The following is a 26,648-nucleotide window of genomic DNA, read 5'->3' on the forward strand; positions in this document are numbered from 1 at the left end:
AGCAAAATGTTTGTCTAAAATGCATTGTTATCATTATTAGTTTGACAGTATCGAAGTGTAGTCCCGATATTTAAATTTAATATATTTTTTACAATTATTTACTTTTATTCTATGAAAAATGGATAATTTCATGTTAACATCAGATAGTGATACAGGTAGGAAGTAATAATAAATCATTATTTTACTATAGTTTAAGATTTTATTTTATTCTATTGTAAATATAAAATCACACAGAAATAAAGCCCATGAATATAAAAAAAAGAAAAGTAATTCGGAGAATGACTAATAAAAACACATGTTTAAAGAAAATTACAAAAAGAAGAAGAATTATAGAGCTAAAATGTACATCAGATGAGGATGATGTTTCATATAGCCAAAACTTCGATTCTGCAAAAGAAAAAAAGGACAATATGCCGGAAAAATAAGTAAAATTAAGTGAAATTCCGGACAAGAATATTGTACAAAAAAAGTAAAATTATTCCAGAAAAAAAATTTCAAAATAAAAATTGTAACTGTTCGAAAAATGTGTAGAATGTATTAATGAAGCAAAACGTAAAATAATTTTTCAACAATTTTGGAATATAAGCGACTTTGATAAACAAAACTTATTTCTCTATGAAAGTGTTCATAGTTATCCTGTAAAAAGGAGAAGGCCAAGAAATTATGCGGGAACTTTGAGGACTAATGTGTATAAATTTCACTTGAGCACTCCTCGTGAAAACATTTTAGTATGTAAGAAATTTTTTATAAATACATTTAATATATCTACGGGACGGATTGATCGCATCTTAAAAGCAAAAAATACTCCAAAAGATATGCGTGGGAGAATAGATGGTTCTTGCAGGAGACCTAGTAAACTTGCAATAAAATTTGTTAGAGAACACATAAAAAGTTTTCTGGCTTTTGAGAGTCATTACACTTGATCCCAAAATCCAGAACGAAAGTATTTGAACCCTGAATTGAACATAAACAAAATGTTTAATTTATACTTAGAAAAATGTGCGGAAATTAATGAAATTGCAGTTAATGAATGGACATACAGGAAAATCTTTAAAAGAGATTTTAAGATATATTTCCATCAACCACGCAAAGACATGTGTGAAAGATGTGATTTCTTTAACATGAAAATTCAGACAACAAACAGTGACAAAGAAAAGGCGACTCTTGTACAAAGACAAGATGTTCACTTAAAAAATGCTGAATTAGCAAGAAAAGCTTTACAAGAAGATAAAATTCTAGCAACAGAAAATCCAGAAAAGTATTTTGCCTTTTCTTTCGACAAAAAGCCTTACCATATCCAAAATTATCTGTTTCGATTGCATATTATAAGCGGAACATGTATGTTTTAAACAAGGGATTCCATAATTTACACGAAATTACTGCTTCTAGGGGATCGCAAGAAATTGCATCTTGTTGCCTGAGACATTTACAAAATGTAATGACCCAAAATCATGCTATAGCTTACAGTGATATGTGCACTGGGCAAAATCAAAATATTCAAATGGCATTGATGTGGTTAAGAGTTGTCCAGTCCTCGAAAAATAACATTGAAATCATTGACCATAAATTTTTGCTTTCTGGGCATTCATATTTACCAAACGATGCAGATTTTGGTGTTATAGAAATGGCATTACGCAAAAAGAATTTCTTGTACAGTCCTGAGGATTATTATGAGATTATAAAACAATGTTGACTAAATAATAATTTTAATTTGTACAAAATGTAACGTGAGAATTTTATTTCAGCAAAATATTTAGAAAATGCAATTCAAAAAAGAAAAAAAAATACTGAAGGAGAAAAGGTAAACTGGCTGAAAATATGTTGGCTGAGGTTTTGTAAAAGTGCACCATATACTGTTTCATATAAAATATCGATGGAGGATATGGAATTTAAGACTATAGACTTATCACCAACTGTTCGAAGGAGACCGCCAAAATTTGAAAGAATCGCGTTAAAGTCTTTGTATATAAATGCCAGACCCATTACACACGAAATATAAAAGGATATGATGCAGTTATTGCCTTGTACATCATAAGTATTTCAAAACACTTTCAGATAATGAGCCTACATAAAAACCAGTAACTAATGTTAAGCTCGTTTAACGTTGAGAAGAAACTATTTTATTTCCTGTTATTATTTTTTTTATAAAGAAAATCAGAACAAAACAATGTATTTCAAGTGAAAATTAATTTTTGGTTATTGAAATTTATTAATTTTTACAATTCAATAATTATGAAAGTGGTGTAAGTCCATTTACGACCCTGAAAGAGTATGTTATTTTAGTTAAATTCACATGCAAGTCATTTATGTAATCAAATTACACATTTCTAAATTCGTAGAGACATTGCCAAACTTAGTACAATTTATGCATATTTATTAATCGACTAAAATGCTAACCTTTAAATATCTCGAAAGCAGAAAAAATGGACTTACATCACTTTCAAAATAAACGGTCCATATTATGAACCAATTTGTAATTTGTAAACTATCAATTTTTTTTTTAAAGTAGAAGATGTTGATTAAGCTTTTATGTCATATGGTAATGTGATATAAAAGTTTTTTAAGACTCAAAATTTTTTTGAAAATTCAAAATTTTGATTAAAGCATATAAAAATAATTTGTTGATAAAAAATGCATAATGATAACTTTTTGATAAATTTAAAAAAATGATAAAGTGCTTATAATTATTTAGTTTCTAAAATATCTAATCCTATCAGTGAAAAGGCAAATAAAATTAAAATCTGAAACATTGGTTTTAGACCATTAATTCTTTTTTTAATTATAGATATAAAATCTATAAATTTTACTGCTGTTGAATTTTTTTTCTTTATCTCTCTTTTCTCTCTCTTCCCTATAAAGTCTCCCACTTTTATAAATATAATATTTTAATTAAAAACTGTATCTTTTTTACTATATTTTATTTATGAAATATAAAATGTATTTCATGATCATGAAGGATATTTACTAAATACTCTAACCTTCACTAATATTGTTTTAAGAAATGTATATGCATATATTCAAGACTAAAATTATATATGAAGACAATCAACTTGTGCATTTTTTAAAATTATGCTTTGTTTTTAAAGGAACTTTTTTATTAACACACAGTTTCAATTAACTCTAAATAAAGCAAAGTTTCAGACAATCTGTTATTTTAAAAATTTTAAAAATTCCATTGCTAAAATAAAAATGTCATTAGACCTGTATGTGTGTCAAAACACCAGACCAAGAATGCTTTGAACTATATACTGCTATATTTGTTTTATAAGGTGTTCATTATAAGTTTTTTAATAAAGATATTGTTAAAAAACATTTTTAAAAAACTTTTTATAATAATATTATATATAACAATATTTTAAAAAGATTGTTACTTATAAATTCTCTATAAAATTTCACTTCTTTAGAGGCCCAACATGATGTACTTTGGAAAAAAAAATTTTTTGGTAAAATGACACCTACCATGTCGCCAGGTGTTTTGGTGCAGGAACATTTTTTTAGAACTAGCTCTAATAATAGTTTATAAATAGTCAGGTCACAAAAGTTCATCATTTGTGACCACAGAAGATACAAAATTTTGCAAAAATGTTTTTAGTCATAACCCTAGTGTGCATCTTAGAAATAAAGGTTTACATTTTTGTGTGTGTGTTTTATATACAATTTGTTACAATAATGAAACTGTTATTTTCAGTAAAACTGTTGTTTTATACTTCTTAATAATATCAAAATTATGATATAAATATAAATAATAACAAAAATATAAATAATAATAAAAATTTAAGTAATAATAAAAATATAAATAATGATAAAAGTATGAATAATAATGAAAGTATAAATAAAAATTTAAATTAACAGTAAAGTATTAAATTCTGTATAATAGTAATATACTAAATACTTTTTAAAATAAATTTGTGATTTAAATTTGAATAAAAAATGAAAACAATAATATTTTGTCCTTCTTTTTTTAAAATTATGAACAGTGTTTGTATAAAAAAACAACAAAAACATATATCTAAGATAAACATTTAAAAGATCAAGTTTGATTAAAATTAAAAAACAAAGCAAAACAAAAATCTCAAATAAAGTTTTATAAAATAAAAGACTTAATGTAGCTGTATTATCTGAGTATTTTCCTCTGAAATATTTTCAAAATATATTTATCTTCAATTTATTAAATAGTTGTTGCAATAGAGTATTTGATATATAAAATATATCATTTTATATGGATCTTAAGACAAACTTGTAAACATAAAATATAAAGAAGTAAACTTTTAAAAAATACGTAAGTTCAGCATACCTTGAGAATTGTTCAAGATATTACAGTCTTTCTGAATATAATGTAAAATGTATTTATTAAATCTTTCCTATGAAAGCATTTTAGCAAATAATATTATAAATTCATTAAATTAAATATCAAAGTAAATTATTAAGTTATATCAATAATGTATATAAAATATTTAGAAAAAAAAAAAAAAAAATTGGTTTGATTCTTGTAAGCATCAAACTTAAAGAAGTAGATTAGCTGTGATTAGTGGGAACTGTAAAATTTAATCAGTAACTCAAAAAATTAAATAAATAACTTAACTTTCGAATCTTTTTAAATAAGTCTATTAATCTGTTTCAGAGTTTGGTTTGTTATTGTCACCTTTTTAATCATCTTGAAAGAGCCAGTACCATATATAAAATTATTAATAGTTAATTATTAACGAGTATTAATTACATAATTTGATCTAGTTATTAACAATAAATCAAAAAAAAAAGTTAAATTCATCTAAAAACAATTTTTTAGTCAATTTATTTTTTACTAATTTTAATTGCCGGTCTTGTGTTCTCTTTTATGTGAAACTCATTGTTTTTTACACAAAGCTCTACATATATCACTCTAAATCATTGTTTTTTATACAAAGCTCTACATATATCACTTTAAATTATTGTTTTTTACATATATCACTCTAAATCATTGTTTTTTTACACAAAGCTCTACATACATCACTCTAAATCATTATTTTTTACACAAAGCTCTACATATATCACTCTAAATCATTGTTTTTTACATAAAGCTCTATATTCTCTTACTAATTGTTTCTTACATTATCAACCCTCGGAATTAGGGTCGGCATTCGGCAATGCCAACCTAACTGCTGACCTGAAAGTATTTGAGGTCGGCAAATTATTGCTGACCTCATTTTTCCTAATTCCGAGGGTTGCATTTTTTTTTTTTTTTTGTTGGTGTTTTAAATAAAATAAATCTAAATGTAAAAAATTTTGGACTGTGTTTTCAGTCTTTAGTTTTTTAACAAGCGTTGCTTTAAAAAATGATTTAAAAAAATTAAAGTTATAATAGAAACTAGATAAAAAGTCAATTAAATATAAATTGAAAGCTTTTTGATGATAAATATTTGCAAATTAATACACTTTATCAGCAATTCAGCAAAATAGTGTATTTTATATAATTTATTGCTTTAAGATATAACACACATCATTTTATAAACCTCCATTTACATATTTTTAGCCAATTGCTATGCAGTAACTCTCAATTGACATCGTCTCTTATGGAAGCATTTAGTTGTATTAACTTAAAGACAAATCTTCTTGAACAAGTAAGTCATTTATTTAATAGTACAGATCATATACAGTTTTCAGAAAAAATAAATAAACTTATAAAACTCCTGGAAAATTGTTAGTTTACTATCTGAAATTATTAAATTAATTTTAAGTTTTTAAATGTTCTTTTTATTTATCTTAATATGATTTCAACTATATTTCTAATTATAATACACTCCTAAGAAAAAACTGTGAACCGTAAACTAATAGAGAAATAAAAGCAGTTTGTCATGCAAGGAAAGAGGAAAGTTTGTCAAACTTTTTAACTGTGGATTAATGAGGGTGACAAAATGTACTGCAATAAAGATTTTTCACAGTTGCCCAGTCATGAATATTATTATCATTCAAAAGGTTTCTATGTCAGCAACAAATTTTAGTATATTCAGATTGAAAAGCTTGCTCCAAAGTTCCTCCTATGGCCATAAGAGTGCTCCATTCCAATTTGCTCCTGTGGCCATAAGAATGCTCCATTCATCAATCGAAACACTTTGACTTCCAATTTGTACATCACTAAATGGATTCAAAAATGCTTTTGTTATTAACAAACAAAACAAGACAATTATCTTTTGGCCGAATTAGGTAGCGATCCATTAGTCGAAGAAAGCAATGAAGTGGTACAACCAATATGACATCAAATGACAAAATTGTCCCAAAAGATGCAAATCTTCCAAACTGCCATGAGCAGCGCGTTATCAAGATTTACTGCACAGTTGTAAAAAGAATCTTTATAAAGCAACAAATCAGCAAAAGATAACAAAAAATTTAAGCAAAAATAAATAGGAGCATCTAAAAAGGTCAGAAAGCAAGATCCAGGCAAAGATAGCATCTACTCATAAAAAAATTTAATTACTTTTTAAGCCTCCTCTGAAATCTGTACAAACTGATTAAAAACTTTAAATGATAAATATTAAAATAAATTTCATTAGGGAAGAATGGGGCACCATGAAAAATTGTAATTGTGGGGGCATCTTGTGTCAACCACTTTATGTTATCACAAGATGCCTCCAGAGTTGTGAAAACCACTCTCATATGGTGAAATAGTTTCTATTAGAGCTATGTTTTGACAAAAAAAATTATATCATTTGATATCATCAAGTCTGCAAGGAGTTAAATTTTGTGTTTTTTTGATGACAAAGTAATTTATTAGTTTTTAAAGTTGCTAAGTTTTAGGGTATGCTGTTCATTGTGTCTATCAGTAAGTAACATTATTTTGTAAACTGCAATCCATTAAACATACCACATTAAACAAAACTATTGGAAAAAAAAAAGTTGATACTAAAAATAAAGCAATTGTTTTTTAATAGCAAGTATGGGGCAACTTGATACAGTATTTTGAAGGGGGCCCTAAAACTATATAATAGTATCTAAAATTGTAGAATACTCCATTGTGTCATAAACAATTCTAAAAATCATTTCTTTGAATTTTTACATTCAATTTTTAAGAGATTTATGTAAATATAATACTAAGAGTAGGTATATCAAGGTGTATCAAGGCTCCCTATTGGTTGGGTACTTTGATATGAATTTCTAATTTTACTTTAAATTGTCTAACAAGTTTAACCTGTTATATTTTGGTAATTAATGAATTCAATTTCTACAAATTAAACCAATTGCCTAAAAAAAGGCATATTAAAAAAGTTGTTACAAAGCAAAAACCAAAATTGTATCATGGTGTCCCACTCACTCCTATGAAAAAAAAATTGAAGGTTATTCTTTAAGTATTTCTTGAGTTATTGCTGAGTATATCCAGCCAAAAATTACTGAGCCCAACCAATATTTTCCCCAACATTTTGCCCGTGTAGACTGACTTACACAGGTATTAATGGGGTCACAGTTTATAGCCTGAAAGAACAGAAATTCTGTTAATTATCCACTCTCCATTTATAAAACTTTTTTTAATGAAGTGGAAAGCAATCATTAAATGAAAAGGTTTTATACATAGTTATAAAGACTAAACTAATTATCACCGCCTGTTGGTTTCTTTATTTAGTATATTATGAAAATGGTGAAATTTGTTTATGTTTATAAAAAATTATGAAATGTGTTTATTGCTGTTCCACAAGTTATTTATCATTAATGAAGTCAAGGGATTTATGTACATTTTAAAAAAATTTATAGATTTCCCAGAGACAAAGAAAAGAAAACACGTTGAATAGAATGTTTACCTAATGCGAGTTTTAAAATGTCTAGCAACGCTAGAAGTATACTATTAGTATATGGTCTGGTTTGCATCAAAATTTCAAAAAGGTTAAACTAAAATAACATTTTGCACAATTTTACTCTCAGATAGATTTTTAGTTTATTCTAAAATTGCAAGGAACTTTCTACTACTTTTTCTTTCTACTTTGAAAATTACTAACTATTACTCTCTTTGACAAGGTGTATGTTACAAAAATATTACTGTATCAGGAAGTTTCTGTTTTTGCAAAACCAATGATATGAATTTTTTTCAAAAAGTGTTTTAAATGTTATGAGAACTTGTGATACAAGCTGCATGTTTGATGGTCTTAAATTTCTTTTGAAAATCTTGTGAAAACCTGTAAACAAATAAATTCCTATTTTTATGTGATCAAATTCATTTAAGTCTAGAATCAGTAAGAGAGTCAAATAGTGAAGCAATTATATGTGATAAAAATCTAAATCTAAACCAAAGGCAATTATATGTGATAAAAATCTAAATCTAACTTTTTATGAAAAACCTTGGTTAATTCTTGGAATTATGGAACTCTTTTGTTGCTTGACTTTTGTCCACATTATCAAAAACATACGAAATAATGGACTTATACGAAATAAAAGCAAAGGTTTTTTTCTGATAATACTTACAATGCTCTTCTTAATCACCCTGAAATCTAACATCTAAAACGTTATCAAGACTGGTGATTTTGTTAAACTTGCTGTCACATAATGGAAAACTTTCAATCTAAAAAATTGTGGGCATATATTTCAGGTTTAATGATCAACAAGCTTCCACAAAGATCTAAATGATAAATGAAGAAAGTTTGTTTTGGATTTTGGCAATACAGGATTATGCATAAAAAAAATCAGAAAACAGCCATAAAATATCAAGGTCACAATGTCACAAGGCATTTCACAAATCAAACATGTGAAGAAATAGTCTAGCTAATTAAAATGCTATTAAAAAAAAACACTTTAGTTACAAATTCTTTACATTTGGAAAATTTGTTACAGAGTTACTTAAAAAAGAATTTAGAAATTTAAGAAAACTATCTATAGACATTTTTTAAGTGTTCTTTGAAACCAAAGATGTCTCTTTTTTACATTAAAACGTATTTTGAAATTATGATTCGCTTAACGATATGAAATTTTGACCAGTATAATGTTTTATTTTTTAAACTTTGGTTGATATGCAAAATCATTTTAAATAGGCGGATTAAAAAGTCTTTTTGGCAATACTGTTCAATGGCTTTTCTTCAACTTGATTAAAGATAAAGTTTGTTTGACTTCCATATTCAATACTTTCATGCTTTACTGCATTACTTTATTAAAATTGAGCGTTATCATCACAATATGCTTTCCTATATTATTTTATCAAAAACCACTGAAAACTTTCTACACCAATATCAAACAAAGAACTGTCATTTTAAATAAAGAACCATTACATTAAGTTTATCTTGTTATGTTTGCATTTATTCATTGGCACTTTTGTTTTTATTATTTGCTGAGATTTATTAATTGCAGCGTTGTTAATTGTGTAAAACATGCCTGAAGTTTGCTGCTTTGGGATTTTAAAAGCATTTACTTATTTATTTAAAGCAAAATATTTTTATTGAAAAGTTTAGTTACTTTAGTTCTATTTTTTATTTGTTTCTTTTTTTTATTATTGGACAAAAAGTTTATTGTAATAAAGTAATGAAGTTTATTATTGATTTAAATATATAGATAAATTTATGTGATATTTTTTTGTGCATTATTTGGCATAAATACATTGACTGGCAAAAGAAATACCAAGAATTAAAATGTAAATACATCAACTGAGGATATGAGTTCGGTAATGGTTTTAGCATTAATAAAAAGCATGATAAAAAGTCATAAAAGGCAAGTAAACAATTATTTCGTTAAAAAGTGTTCAATTTAACTGGATGGTTTTAACATCACGTAAATCAAGTAATGTTCTTCCGCTCTAAATGGACACGGAAAGAGAACAGTATTAGGGAACCTCATGTATCATTCACTATAAGCCACTGTACATCCAAGGCTGGCGCAAATGGTGTATGATTCCTTCCTCCCCCTCCCCTTCCCTTCCCCCACCACCACTTATCAATGAATTTTAGTTCATTAAGTCATTAATTAGTAAATTAAATTTAGCTCTTTTAGACCAGCAAGTTGACATATGTAGATCACATAGTACAGTCGGTAAACTGGGATTTAGTATTGTCGGGAAATGTGAAAAGCAGGATCTTTTTTTTTAGATGCAAAATTTTTTTTTCCCATTTTGCTACAGCCAATAAAAATCCTGGATCCGCCCCTGATATATATATATATATATATATATATATATATATATATATATATATATATATATATATATATATATATATTTATATATATATATATATACACACACACACACCCACACTTTTAGAATAAATAAATTTCTTTTTTTTAACAGGTTCGTGATTCAGCTATAAAAATTTTAGATTCTGCTGACATCAGCAATATTGCAGGAATTGTCAAATTTTTGCAGCAGTCTCTAAATGATAAAAGTGTTCATCAAGTAAGTTAAATTTTCACTATTTATTTATTATTATTATTCATATAAGTTAAATTTTCACTATTAGCCAAACTGAATGTTGTCTTGGTAGATAATCAAAGTTAAAATGCAAACTTTCTGCTTCTCTAATTCTTTTATATAAATATTCTATAATAAATATAATGAAATAATAAAAGTTTCTTGTTTATTAACTCTTGTTATTAACATAATAAAATTTTGAAAATAATTTTTTATTTTACTCTACATATAGTTTATTCAGGATGAAATAAATTCTGCAGTTTGGATGAGTTTGGAAAATTAATATTTATACATAACTTTTTTTATTTAAGTTTAAATTTGTTTTTTTTATATTTGTTTAAAATTTCTTTAACAACACTTAGATGTTAATCAGCTTATAGGGATCAGTCCAAAATTCTACAAGGGGGCTTCAGCCTTTGGAATTATGGATGGCATTCGGCAATGCCGACCTAACTGCTGACCTAGAATTGTTTGAGGTAGGCAAAAAAATCGCTGACCTTGTTTCTATGTTTTATGGTAAAACCTTTGTATCAAATTTTTTTGCCGGCCTAATGCGGGCCTCTTACAGATTAAGGTTGCTCAACCTTAACTTTCCTAATTCCGAGGGCTGGGTCTTAGTCTATCCAATAAGAAAAGTATATGCAGCCTGTGTGTGGTTCTAAAAACAACATTTTTTGAAAATTTCTGATGGTATCCCCTGAATGTGTAATAAATTAATAAAATATATAATAAATAAAGTATGTAATAAATTAATACTACATTTAAAAAATTTTTGAATAAAAATCTTTTTTAGGGGTCGCTAAGGCTCAAGACCCTTAAACATCAGGCGGGTCCCTAATAATGAAAAAAAAAGTTCTTCAAAAGCATATCATGTTGGATCTCAAAAGAAGTGAAATTTTATAAAAATTTCAAAAATAATAAAAAAATTTATGAAAACACAAATTAAAATAGTTTATTTAAAAAAACTATGAAAGTTTGTACTTTTTTACTTTTTGTTAAAAAACAATAGTTTTTAAGCCATTAAATTTAAACTATTAATCTTTATATAAAATGATTGTTTTTGGATGTTTTATAAAATTTCACTTCTTTTGAGACCCAACATGATATGCTTTTAAAGAACTTTTTTTTCAAAATATTAGGGACCTGTCTGATGTTTAAGGGTCTTGAGCAACCCCTTAAAAAAAAGTTTTATTCAAAAAATTTTTAAATATACTATTAATTACATATTACAACACATTTAGGGGGTGCCATCAGACATTTTCTAAAAATGTTGTTTTTAGAACCACCCTAATGCAGTTCATATGAGGCCATTGTTTGTATAAGTGGATGATCAATATATATATATATATATATATATATATATATATATATATATATATATATATATATATATATATATATATATATGTATATATATATATGTGTATATATATGTATATATATATATGTATATATATATATGTATATATATATGTGTGTGTATAAATATATATATATATATATATATATATATATATATATATATATATATACATCAATGCTCAATGTGGCACAAATGTAGTCCACATAATTTGTGCCATATAGGTATGCCAATTAATAAGATATAGACTTTATTTACTCGCATTGAAAATTAAATATGGCTATCATATGAGCCGAATGTGAATTATTCCACTGCCTTTAAGATTATATCACTATGTGATATAATCTTAAAGACAAGATATGTGGAATGTATATGTGGAATAAAGACTGAAATTATGATTGAGTTTATGATTGATTTATAGTCTGATGATCAGTTTTCACACACACACAGAACACATAATGTAGTTCATATAACTATGCCACTTAATGTGGTATGATCTTTAATTAAATATAAAATACATGATCTTGCTACATTTCAAATTTTTATAATTTAACTGCATTTTAAATTATAAAAATAGAAAATTGCAGAGTCTATAAAAGTATAACAAAAATAGGGGAAAAAAAAAATATATATATATATATATATACACACATATATATAATTTATAAAGTTATAAAGGAATGCAAAATTTATAATATCTTTAAGTTTTTTTAACTAATATGTGGTTTTGCATCTGTATTTGTATAAGAATATATATATATAAAATATAAGTCATTTGACTATCATTCTTAGTGTGGTGTTCGGTGGTATATACATTATAGTCATATATATAACGCACCAATGCCATCTCATAAGAGTGGTAATCACATGGCTTACATGTGTATTCCACATGTAACCCACATGCTAAGTTTTATGTTACCACATAAAACTTACATGTACCAATAAAGTGTGAGGTTCATTCAGCTAATTTAGTGTGGTTTTAATGTTATAACACATGGTCCACACATGGACCATGTGTGGCTATAACACCTATAGTATTAAAACCACACTAAATTAGCTGAATGAACCCCACACTTTATTTGTACATGTAAGTTCAATACTCTTAACACTGATGTAATCCTATAAAAGAGAATCATACATATATAGTTAATGTGCAACTGTCATATAATGTCCACATTAAAATTTCTTGTCAAGTAGTTTATTTCTTTTCTCATTTTATTCTATTTATTAAAATAGGTTAAGTTTATTGCATACTGTAATAATTTTTACAATTACATGATAAATAATTATAATAAGTTAATTTAATAAAACAAACTTGTAATTTTAATTATTTTATGTCTGTATTAAAAAAAAAATTTTCTTTAGTTTCATTATTATTTGTCAATTTTTGCTGAATCTGTCTTTGTTTATGTTTTTCATATTGCATATTTATTGCTGCGTTCTGGAATAATCAGAAATGACTGTTTTTAGAGAGTTAATGATTTAATCTTGTAATAATTTTTATTGAAAAAAAATGTTGCTATTAGCAATATCTACATTATATAGGTATTCCTCAACCCAACAAGTCAAATAGGCTGGATTTCAATAATTTATTAAAAAATATATTTGACATTGGTGTAAGAGATATTCTCAAAGAAAGGGGGAGGTTTTTTTTTTAACAAAAGACAAATCAAAAGATTTAAAAGAGTTTATAAAAATATTTCCAACACTTACTTTTAGATTGTTGCTAAGATACGTGAAAAAGTTGACTTTAACTCATCAAGCTTAAGATATACTCCAGCTCATAGAACTAAAGGAGAAAACAAGTAAGTTTTAAAATTGTCAAAGATGGGAGAAGGAGGGCTGCTAGTAATGGTAAGGATGAAATCATGAAGAATTTGAATTAAAAGAAATGCTTCAGTTCCAATCACAATTTTTTATAAAATAGTTATGAATTTATGATTCAGTAATATCATGTATTATTTTGAATTCATTTAAAAAGAATTATTTTCAAGAAGAAAAGAAACTCAAACAAGCTTGATAACTTATTATTATATATATAGATATATATATCTATATATATATATATATATATATATATATATATATATATATATATATATATATATATATATATATGTATATATGTATGTATATATGTATATATGTATGTATATATGTATATATATATATATATATATATATATATATATATATATATATATATATATATATATATATATGTGTATATAAGTATATATGTATGTATATATGTGTATATATATATATATATATATATATATATATATATATGTATATATGTATATATGTATGTATATATGTATATATGAATGTATATATGTATATATGTATATATATATATATATATATATATATATATATATAGTGTATATATGTGTATATATGTATATATGTATGTATATATGTATATATATATATATATATATATATATATATATATATATATATATATATATATATATATATATATATGTATATATGTATATATGTATGTATATGTGTATGTATATATATATATATATATATATATATATATATATATATTGATATATATATATATATATATATATATATATATATATATATTGATATATGCTATATATTGTTGTATCAAGTATATTGATATATACTTGATAGTATTCAAAAGTACTTCAACAATGTTTGAAAACCTCTTTTAATGTAAAAAATTCAAGAACGTAACAAAAAGTAACATAAATATAGTAAAACATAAAGTTAATAAAAATAAAACATAATATATTTCAGTTTTTGAATGTGATCCAAATTTTAAATAAGGCTGCTCATAGAACTGTGTTGAAAAACATATATAAATATTGACATACATAAATATATGTACACATGTTCCAAGTTAGGTTGTCTAAATAGCTTATTTATTTTCATATATATAAATTACAATATTAAAATTATATAAAATATATAAATACATTACAATATCATCACCCTAATATATATATATATATATATGTATATATATATATATATATATATATATATATATATATATATATATATATATATATATATATATATATATATATATATATATTAGGGTGATGCAAAATGAGGGTTAGAAAATTTTTTTCTTTAAATGTTGTGGGATATCCCCTCATTTGTTTAAATTTGTTATAAAAACACTGTGTGAAATTGTAGGTTAAAATATTAGTATTTAGGAGGTGCGTGGGCTAATAGAATAAAATTATAGAATTTCAAATATTTGAGTAAAATTATATTTAGGAAATTTGATGATTTCCTTGACACCTGGGAGGTGCAGCAGCATAACTTTTTTACTTTTTTATAGTGGAAGTTCCCTAGAAGAATTAAAAAAACCATTTTCCTGTTTTCTATTTACTGAAACACAAAGTACAAAACAATGGAAATTTTCAAAATATATCTTATAAGATAATGGTTTATAAAACTTATACTTTAGGCCTTATCTTCGTGCCAAATATAAAAGACTTGTCTTAGATTCGTCCTAAAGATTCCTCTGATAATTTAATACAACTTGTAATAGATATTGCTTCTGATGCTCATCATTGTTGATTAATTTGTTGTCATTTTCAATCAACTTCACTACTCTTTCAGCAATACCATTAACAACTTTCATTTTTCACTACATTTTAAATAACTCTCATTAAGAGGCCATTCTTCTACTGGTTTGCTTAAGAATGCTGAAAACAATCCAAGTATACTAAAAAAGAGTTTGTGTTAGTTGTTACAAAATCTTCAAGCTGTTTAGACTCAATAGTTTTGATATCCATTTCTGTCTTCTTTGGAGGATCTGTTTCCAAAGGTTTTGTAATAACATTCTTCATTTTTCTTTTGGTGTTAAAGCTTACTTTATCATCAAAGAATGCAATCAACTCTTCAGAGTGATACCACAAATGATTCTTGAATTTGCCTAGTGCAGCATTTGCTAATTCTTCATTTGTACTTTTGTAGCTGTCAAGAATCTTGAGAAATTTGAGGTTATCTCATGGAGCACTTACTGTGCAGGGAGCCAATAACCGATGCTTAATGTATATTGTTACAGAAAACAGAAAAATTTCTTTTAGTTTTTTTTTCTTCCATAGCTGTTATTTTAAACTTTTGAACATCCAGATTTTCATGGAACGAATGTCTTTCGCCGTCCAGCGTGCTCTGTGATAAGCCCTAGGCTTTCTGAATTAAATTCCAGTCTTTGAACTACGGCCAAGCAGTACAAGTGAAAGTTCCAATAGTTCTTTTTAATTATTGTTTGGTTGATCTTATTTGAGTTTTTTTACTGCAAATTTTATGATTTGTTCTTTTTCTTTTTGTGGATAATTGTCTAATTTATAGAATGAAGTTTGATCAATATTACTTCAGTTTTTTTTTAAATTTTCAGATAAGTGAATGTCAGGGCCTGATGATGCTGACAATTTTGTGGATACCACTGCTTCCAACACAATTTCAAGGATATGATGTTGACAAGGACACCATAACAAATATTTTTCCATATCTTATTCAAATAAGAGACAAGCTCCGTTTTTGCGACCAGTGTTTGATGAAGTTGTTTCAAAGCACATGCCTTTTACATTATCTTTTCAAATTTTAGTCTCTTTCAAATTTTCATTGAAATTCTTTCTTAATTTTTGTCTTGCCCTTCGTATCGATGAATGGCTCACATTGTAATTATCTGGATCTTCTCCCAGATTTGCGATTGTTGGAATCATTATTAAAGAGGCTGATTGGTCACTGATCTTACCAACATCCAATGAGGAAAGCAGGTTTTCATCCATAATCTTTATTTTTTTCTTGAAGTGTCTTTTCGATGTTGATTCCTGTTCAAGATTTATTTCTTCTGTAGATGCAGGTGAATTACTGCAGGAGCTGCTGCTGCTGCTCACAAGCATTACTGCTTCATCTAATGAATAGGATTCATGTGATCTTTTCAAATACATTTTTTGTTGTTTCTTTGCCATTTCGATTTGACATTTTTCTTCATTTTTATCAATTCCTATCATTTTTCCCTCTTGACCTTCCCTTTGTTAACAAAATCTTCCTCAATAATTAATAATTCATTTGCATTTGCATGCACTATATCAAAGTGTGTATCTAGTTTTTCTTTCCATGTATCCTCTTTCTCTAAGGAGAACTTTAATTTTTTTTTCTTTACTTTTCTTTAACAATTTCCATTAAGTATACAGTTTATTTAATTTCTATACAACATTTTAGGGGGTATTCCTGCTCTAATCCTCACCTCTATTACATCATTAACAGTAGAAGTTAATGCTTCTCTGTCAGTTTCTTTGCAGACATTTTTATAATGTATCAATAAAGCGATTACTTCTCTTTTTAATGGTTGACAAGTTGGATTCAATTCATATATTTGTTGACCTATCAGCCAAATATCTTTTGTATACTAATAATAAAATAAAAGCAGAAAAATTCACACTCATAAAACGTGATTTTACTCTATTTTTTTAAGATGGCACTTATTTTTAATGTAACGGCCTAAGGGGTTGACCCTAATTGAACCCTAGTTGACCCTAATTGTCATCCCTATGGCTCAAACTAAGCAATATAAAACAAACAAGGGTTAGTATACAAACATGTTGGCCTATTATTAATTGTGTAAAAATAAGTTTATAAAAAATGGTTTTACTCAAATTTTAAAATTATAAATTTTCAATTGACTAACGCCAATTGAAAAATAAATTAATAATAGAAAAAAGTTAAATTTTTTTTTCATTATCTTTATTTTATATTATAATATTTTGTTTTTGTTTTGTTTAATTTTTATTTTATTGTAATGATTGATCTTTTGCTTGAAAAATGCTAAATACTTCAAGCTTGAAGCAAAAATCATTAATAAATATATAAATTAATTCTGATAAAAATTGATTTATTTTAAAACTAATTTAATAAAAGTATATAATTTTATTTTGAAAAAAAATATAATTTAATTTTGATTTAAAAAATATATAATTTAATTCTGATTAAAAAAATATATTTAAGTTTTATAAAATAAAAGTTTATACTTGAGTTTAACTTAACTGGTGAGTTTATTTAACAATAGGCTTGCTTAATGATTTCTTTGACATATTTAAAGCTGTGATCTCTCGTTTGAGTTTGTTGAATACTAATTTTTTTGATTGTTTCCAAATCATTAAAACCATTGAAGAATTTAAAAATTTGAATCATGTCTCCTTTTTGTCAAGGTAATCAAGTCGAGAGCTTTTAAATGATTCTCATAGTTGATTTTTTTAAGTGATGGTAATTAATTGAGTTGCATGATGTTGGACTCTTTCTAATAACTCAATTTCTCTCTTTCGAATAGGTGACTAAACTGGTATTGCAAACTCTAACAGTGGTCACACAAAAGAAACATAAAGTATTCTCAGCAGTCTTATATCTAAACAAACATAGCATTTTCTAATCCAACCCAACATTTGGTTGGCTTTGCCTACGCATATTATTGCATGATTTTTCCATTTCAGATTGCTTGAGAAGATTACTCCAAGATCACTTTCAGATTCTGTTTTATTTAACTTTTGTTCATTGATATATAAGGGTGTTTTTTTGTTATTCCAGCCAAAGTGAATGACCATACATTTGGAAATATTAAATTTCATATGCCAGTCTTGAGTCCACTTTAAAGCTAAATCAAGATCTGATTTCAAAGAAAGAGTTGATGCACTGGAAAGCATTTCATTCAAAATTTTGGTATCATCTGCATACAGCTTGTTTAGGTTTTTTATAGTTTCAGGCAAACCATTTAAAAATAGTACAAACAAGAGTGGTCCAATTACTGACCTCTGTGGTACACCACTGGTAATTTCTGCCCAAGAGGATACATTTTCGCCTATCACAACTCTTTGTTTTCTTTCTTTTAAAAATATTTTGATCCATTGTATTGTCAGACCAGATATTCCATAAGCTGTAAGTTTAAGCAACAATCTTTTATGTGGCACTGTATCAAATGCCCTGGCGAAATCCAAAAAAACAACATCAACAGGTTTACCATTTTCTAAGGCAGTTGAAATAAATCAAGTGTTTCAAGTAGTTTCGTTGAGCATGATTTATTTTTAACAAAACCGTGCTGTTGCTTGATTATTAGTTTGAACTTATTTAGAGATATTGAATAATTAAGAAAAAAAAGTTTAGAGTTTATGTAAGGCTTATGTAAGGCTTATTTATATACTAGTTTGCATATAAGCAAGTAAAATTTAAGATAACTTCATCAATTGATTTTAAAAAGTATTTAATTTTTGCTTGTGTTTTATCCATCAGAAAACCTTAATGTGTGCTATGGCTCCATTTCAATGTATACAAGATTAGCAGTTCCAATAAAAAATATTCTGCTAACAGCATTCTAGTTTACTGAGGTCTACTATATTTTTGTTAAAAAAAAAAAAGTTACCATGAAATAGAAGTTTATTTTATTGTATTAATGAAGTTTTCAGGTACAAGACAGAAAGCTTTGAATTTTTTTTTTTACAATACTTCTTACAACATCAAACTCGATAAGGTTTGATTAATGGTGAGAAACAAAATCTTGGGAAAAATTTGCAGTAAAGAAAAGGGAAATTTTTGCAGTGAGGAAAAGGGAAAATTTCGCAGTAAAGAACAATTCTTTATTTTAAACCTTTTATTTTAAATTTTGATGAAGTATAAACTTTAAAGTAATCATGTTAAGTGAGTAATTAAAGAGTTTTTTTTTTTTTAATTTGTAAGCAAAAATATTTAAACACACAAAACATACTCGAAAAATATTTTGAAATAAAAAACAACCTAGTAACTAATAAAATCAAATCAAAATTTCAAGGGCATCCTTCTTACTTAAATATTTTAACTTCAGATTTTGTGTTCTGCAAAAGTAACATTTATAAAAAAAAGTGAATAAAATTAACTTATAAAAAGTAATTACTTTTTGTTTATTCTTTTTTTTTTTTGTATTAGACTTGTATTAAATATAAATTTTGTATTAAACTCTATTAAGTATAAATTTTTCTGATGATTCTTTTTAAATAGTGAAAAACAACATATGGACGGCATCTTTAATGCTATTAAAACTGGAATTTTGTTTCAAAAGATAATTGCTGATGAATGGGTTAAGGTGATTTCTGACAACTTTTTAATTAATGCTAAAAGGAATTATAAAAATTATATTATATAATTACATTATTTGAATCATGTATTTATAAACTACTTACATTAAACATACAGGGTGGGGCATAATCAAGAACAAGTAAATTTTACAATTTGCCAGTTTTAAAGATGATATCACGCAAATGACGTCCGTTATTGTCAATACATTGTGTCAGTTGTGTCTGGAAATTGGTGTTGACTCTTTGCAGCATCTCAATGTTGGCGATGGCTTAACGAATGTTATTCTTGAGATGGTTTAGGTTGTTGGGTCTGTCATGGTACATGACGGACTTTAGATGTCCCCACAAGAAACAATTGCAGGGCCCAAGATCAGGGGATCTGGCTGGCCACTGAAAATTGCCCCTCAAAGAGATCACATGCCCAGGAAAGGCTTTGTTCAAGAAAACCATGGATGCTCTTGATGTATGTGCAGTTGCACCATCTTGCTGGAACCAAACATCGTCCAAGCCCATCTCGTTCAGTTTTGGCAGGAAGAAATCCTGTAACATCGTCATGTAACGCTCAGATGTCACCAAAACTGTCCTCTCAATTTCTTCGAAGAACCAGGGACCGATTATCCCAACTCGGGATATTGCGCAACAAACAGTCACATGTTGCGAGTGTAGAGGTTGTAGGTGAAGTTCTCGTGGGTTTTCAGCGCTCCAATACCACATGTTCTGCTTATTCACAGCCCCAGAAAGATGGAAGTGCGCCTTATCACTAAAGAACACAAGCATGTCATCAGGCAAGTGGAGAAGGGCCCTACACGCAGCCTCACGAGTATTGAAGTCCTGAGAAATCAGTCCCTTGGCAACAACAATCTTGTAGGGATGGAACTTCAATTCCTTATGAAGGATTTGTCTAACAGAACGAGCTGATAACCCAAGAGCTGATGCATGCTTGCAGGCAGATTGTCAGGGAGACCTCAAGATAGATTGCTGCACCGCTTCAATGTTCTGCGGAGATCTTGCAGTCCTTTGGAGACCAGGCTTCTTCTTCACATCTCCAGATTTCCTGAAGTTCTTCACCCACGAAACGATTAACTGTTGTCGTGGAACACAGTCACAAGGTGCAACATGGAATTGCCAACGAAATGCACGCTGTGTGGCGATGATTGATTTACCACAGGAAAAATATGCCTCAACTGCAAAAGCATGTTCCACGTTCGTCCATTCCATGACTACTGCAAAGAAAAAAGAAAATAAATTAATGCTGCTCATATAAACAAAACTTTACAGTTTGCGCTCTTGATTAAGCCCCTCCTTAAAGTTATTGTAGCAAATCACACTTTAAGAAGGCTAATTCAAATAAGCAAGTTCCTCTGCCCCACCCTGTATTAGGTTAAATGATGTTAATAGTTAAAAACTATTAATATTTATTTTGTTACCTGCAGGTTCTGGAAACAATATCAAACAGCAAAGAGCAGAAGGTTAAATATTTTTTCTAGACTTAATTTTGAGGCAAATAAGGGAATTGTAATATATTTGAGTTTCATAGCTAATTCAAGATGTATTTTAGATGAATTTTGTAGTTGAATCTTTTTTTTATTATTATTTAAGGTTTTAGATGTTTTTGTATTATTGGTGCTTGTTAGAAATAAAACAAAGTGTAAAGTCATTGAAACACTTATGCGTACAAAGATTAAAAAGAAAATTTTCACTGAGTGCACTATCGGGCTTGCATTTAAAGAATATTATAATGTAATATATTTTTATATAAATTATTTATATTTTTATATAATATGATTTCTCTTTTTAATAGTTAGTTTATGTTATGTTATTATGTTATTAGATGATTTTTAAAAATATTCTTACTATTTGCGGCAATTTTTTTAATTTAGCAATTTTTTAGTAGACAGTTATTAGATTTGGTGATTATGCTGGTCTTTCTTTTAAAAAATATAGCATTGGTCTTTCTTTTAAAAAGCATATCATTATGACTTAAATTTGGTTTGTCACTAAACTTAATAATGACATGGTGTAGTCGATTTTTACTAAATGTCTTATTTTTATAATACTGTTCATTAATTTTTATAACATTTTAAATATTGTTCATTAATTTTTTTTATAAAGTTTTAAATAATTTTCATTACATTTTATAACATTTTCAATACTGTTTATTACATTTTTATATAATTTTCAATGCTGTTCATTAAAAACATTAGTGTTTACTTAAAAAGTTCTGTTGATTCATTGAAAAATGATATTTATTTTCATGTTTAGTAAATGACACAGAAAACACCTACATTCAAAAACAGTTGCATTCATAAACACCTGCATTCAAAAACAGTAACATTCATAAATGCTTGCATTCAAACTAGATCAAATTGGATACTATTACTATTATTGCTATATACTGCTATTCAATTTAATTTAGATTTAGGGCAATTTTTTTTTATCTAATTACTTGAAATTAATTAATAAGTGATAAATATCTTATAGATTTTTAGTGAATATCTGCACGAAATCCTGTACTTGGCGGAATCATTTATTAGATCACCTGAAGCTATTGTTTCAAGTTATGGAACCTGTCTGTACACTAAATCTTTTATATGTTTTAATAATGAGTCTAAGCAGGTGAGTTGATATAAATAAAAGCGTTAAATGAGCTCAAATAATAGTTACATTAAATCCCACCCTTAAAAAATATTTTTTTTAAAAAAGCAGAAGTAATCAATTCTAAAAAATTCTTTTTATAATAGTGTCAGCATATTCCACAAATGTGTGAAAATTTATAGTAAGACATTTGCAACTTCCTGTAATTTAAATTTTGGTATAAATTGAAGATTTATTAATTTGATCATTCATTTCTAATTAGTCTTTATTGATGAAACACAGTGTTAAATAAAAAAATTTATTAAGTGATTTTTTACTAATTTATAATTGCTCTGTTTTTTTAAGAACATTGAGCTCTCTATTTTATAGAATTTGTTTTAAAATTGCTTTTTTATACATATATATATATATATATATATATATATATATATATATATATATATATATATATATATATATATATATATATATATATATATATATATATAAATTAGTAAAAACACTTATCTATCTTTTATCTTCAACATAATGTTACCTAGTACGCTACGACTATCGTAATATGCTTGTTTTTCAATAACGGCTTCTTAACTTTAGTATAAAAAGTTTAAACTTTTATTATTGAAACCAAGTTAAAAAACAATAATATATATATATATATATATATATATATAAATATATATATATATATATATATATATATATATAATATATATGTTACTGTTACCCGCAGTACCAGGAATTAGCTAAATGCTAATGTTTATAATATAATTTAATATTAATTCAATATTAAATTATATTATAAACATTACCATTTAGCTAATTCCTGGTATTGCGGGTAACAGTAACATATATATTATATAGCTCTAGTTTATCTATTGAGCACTCTTTCAAGTATACAATATTATACATGATAATATAAAGATATTTTCTTTATTCATATATATATATATACTAGTGAATCCAAATCCGGATTTCAGAATTTCGGAATTCCGAAATTCCGTCATATTTTGAATTTTTAAAAATCCGGGATTCAAAAACGCAAATTCCGGATTTTTCGAATTTCGATTATTTAATTCTTATTTTATTTTTGAAGTTATTTAGAACTGTTTTTATAAAAATTTCAAAAAAAACTTTTGTTTTGTTTTTATATTATGTATTTCTTCCGTTCTAAAAATTTTAATTTTTATTACTAAAAACGTTTTTCAACAACAAAGTTGTCATCCTCAGTAGTATAATACAACAGTTTTTAGTAATAAAAATTAAAATTTTTAAAACGGAATAAATACATAATATAAAAACAAAACAAAAGTTTTTTTTTGAAATTTTTAGAATTTCGAATTTAGAAGATCTTTTACTATAGATGGCAGCATTGTGTACTTTCATTGTTATAAATTCAAAAAATTTAAATTTTAGTAGGCTTAGGCTACTGCAAATGCATTAAAATTTTTTTTTTTAATGAAATATTAACATTAAGAAATTAAATTGTATGCAGAGCAGAAAAAGTAAGTCATATTAATTTTATGTTTCAAAAATTTTGTAGACTTACATTGTTATTGTTTTAAATCCCAACCCAAGTATGGTAGATAAATCTGAAGAAACTTTTATGGACATTTTAAAAAGAAAGCTCATCAAATTCAGTGTGGAAATATTTTCTACGAGGGAAAACAAATCAGGTGGCGAAATGCATGCAATGCAAGCAAGTTTTAAAGATATTGGGTGGATGTACAACTCCCATGCACACACATCTTCGTTCTAAACACAACACAGTTTTGAATAAGCGAAAGTTTGATGAAAATACAACATCTACATCTACATCTGACAGTTAGACAGATAGTGTTGTGAGCACAACCAGAAAAACGAACACGATCATTGAGTTTTTCAAGTCAAAAAAAGATGAAACTTTTCCTGCCGTAGTAGCTAGAATGATTGCTTCTGATGGTTTACCTTTTCGTGTTTTTGTACGTCAAACGATTTAAGAAAATGTTTAACAATGCGTGGATTCGGTGATATTCCAAAGTCACCCACCAGCATACAGAAAGTCGTGATGGATTATACTAAAAAAATTAAACAATTGCAAATTGCTGAAATTAATCAATTAAAAAAGAATTTATGCTTTAGTCTAACATTTCAATAAAAAAGGCAATAATTGATATCAAAGCGGATACATTTTTGAATGATTCAGAATGGAATATAATATCTACAGTTTCTAGAAATTTGAAGCCTATAAAATTAGCCGTAGACGCGTTATGCCATGCTGATGCAAATTTACTTTCTGCGGATGCAACATTTACGCTTGTGTTAGAAAATTTTGATGAGAATGAAGAAATTGGCCGTGAAATGAAAAAAGAGTTTGAAGTTCAAATTAATCGAAGAAGAACTGTGGTATCCGATATTCTTCAATATTTGCATAATGGGGGTAAAACCAAAATTCACAAGAACATTTTGCGTCGCTCGAAAACTGAAATAACCAAAATTATCATATCCCTAATCCAAAGACTTAGTGGTGAAGTAGCATTAGAAATAGACCCAACAGTATCTGAGTCTACTAAAATGGATGACGATAAACCTATTGAATCATTGGAAACTCAGTTATCCTTGCAGGAAATTCTTCAGCAAAAGATAAAGGAATCACTCTCGGAATTACGGTCAAAAGTTCTACAAAAATCATCGATTCATTCCGAAATTCGCAGTGAAATGAAATTTTGGGATGAAGGGGGATCCCGCGGAATGCTTTTGGAAGATCTTTACAAAAGTTTATTAACAATTCCACCAACTAGTGTGGAGTCAGAGCGCGCTTTTTCCGCTGCAGGAGCATTTTCAACAAAAATTCGATCAAGGCTCAACGACAAAACATTGGATACTTTGTGCTTTTTAAGAAGCTTTTTCAAAAATCAAAATGAAAATTGAACTTTCATTTTGCAATTTTATTTATGTAGTTCAAAAATATTTTAATATGAAATATTTCCTTATTTTGTAATTTGTTTTGATTTTATTGTTTTGAACTAAATACATTTATGTTAAAAAATAATGTACTTTCTTTTCTTTATATTTTTTAAATTCTTCTATAATAATTCCGGAATTAAACCGGAATTCCGGATTTCATCTCCTGTAATTCCGAAAATCCGAAATTCAGTTTTTTACAAAAATATTGATTCTCTAATATATACACTTTATTATATTTATATATATATATATATATATATATATATATATATATATATATATATATATATATATAATATATATAAATGCTTAAATCTAATGCTGAAAGATCAAAAGCTTATAGAGCAAAAAACAGAAAAGCCTTGAAAAAGAAAGAGATGTTTTCGTCTTTTTGATGCTTTTTTTTTTTTTTTTTTTTTTTTTTTGTCTGTTGATTCGAATGAAAAAAAAACTTGAATTCACTACTAGCATCGATTTAAACTTTACGCCTGATAATTCTTATAACTGCAAATTGTCAATGAGAAGGGCATTAAACAAGTATTCAATTATAAACTCAAATCAGTTGATTGCTACATGTACCTAGGAATCCTAATAAACAAAAATCCTAACTGGGATGATCAATCGATAAAAGTTAATAATACTATTATGTCAGTACCCTACTTACTAAAGCGCCTTAAAAAAATTGGTCACACTCAATTAAACCTACTTTAAATTTATAGATCCTACGCACTCACATTCTGTACAGCGCCCCTATACTCTCGTATTGCAGTATTGCAGCAAAAAAAGAGCTACAACTATTCCACAAACAATCACTCAAAGTTGTTGAGATCGATGTCATAAACTCACACCAATTCAATATCTGTCACAATATCAAAGAGCTTATTGATAAAACAAATATAAAATTATTTAAGAAAATCCTATCTAACCCAGCACATGCAATAACTTCAAAACTCAAACCACAGGCAGAAACTCTGACAGATTATTATATAAAACCAATACTGCTAACACTACATTGTATCAAAAAATGTTTGTTCAGAAATATTTATGTATACTTTGAGATGATATCGAAAACCTATACCTTTATAAGTAATTCACTGTCAATACATTTATTCTCTTTCATAAAAGCATTTTATGAAACAGGAGATATATCAATAATTTCTCCTGGAAGAAAAGATTCTATTGAGGGAGAAAAGGTGCTATTTAGTTATGAATTTAAAGGAGCTGCATGAACTATATTGTGAAGAGAGTGCCAGTAAAACATTTAAATTGACTAAGTTTTGTGAACTAAGGC

General features: G+C 26.6%; 1 protein-coding gene across 2 annotated transcripts in view; it reads left to right on the forward strand.

The window, feature by feature from the left end:
* The window catches only part of LOC105844068 (Fanconi anemia group D2 protein), a 119,391-nt gene that overhangs the window by 40,274 nt on the left and 52,469 nt on the right, over positions 1-26,648 (forward strand). Inside the window, exons 9-15 of one of the 2 annotated variants that reach the window (XM_065817679.1) lie at positions 5,510-5,597; positions 10,232-10,336; positions 13,431-13,516; positions 19,743-19,827; positions 21,253-21,288; positions 21,419-21,559; positions 22,301-22,435. In XM_065817679.1, coding sequence (XP_065673751.1) covers positions 5,510-5,597; positions 10,232-10,336; positions 13,431-13,516; positions 19,743-19,827; positions 21,253-21,288; positions 21,419-21,559; positions 22,301-22,435 — 676 coding nt within the window. The remainder of the gene's footprint in view (positions 1-5,509; positions 5,598-10,231; positions 10,337-13,430; positions 13,517-19,742; positions 19,828-21,252; positions 21,289-21,418; positions 21,560-22,300; positions 22,436-26,648) is intronic. The other variant, XM_065817680.1, reaches the window with a different exon arrangement.

This window comes from Hydra vulgaris, chromosome 14 (assembly GCF_038396675.1).
Source record: "Hydra vulgaris chromosome 14, alternate assembly HydraT2T_AEP".
Classification (NCBI taxonomy): Eukaryota; Metazoa; Cnidaria; class Hydrozoa; order Anthoathecata; family Hydridae; genus Hydra; species Hydra vulgaris.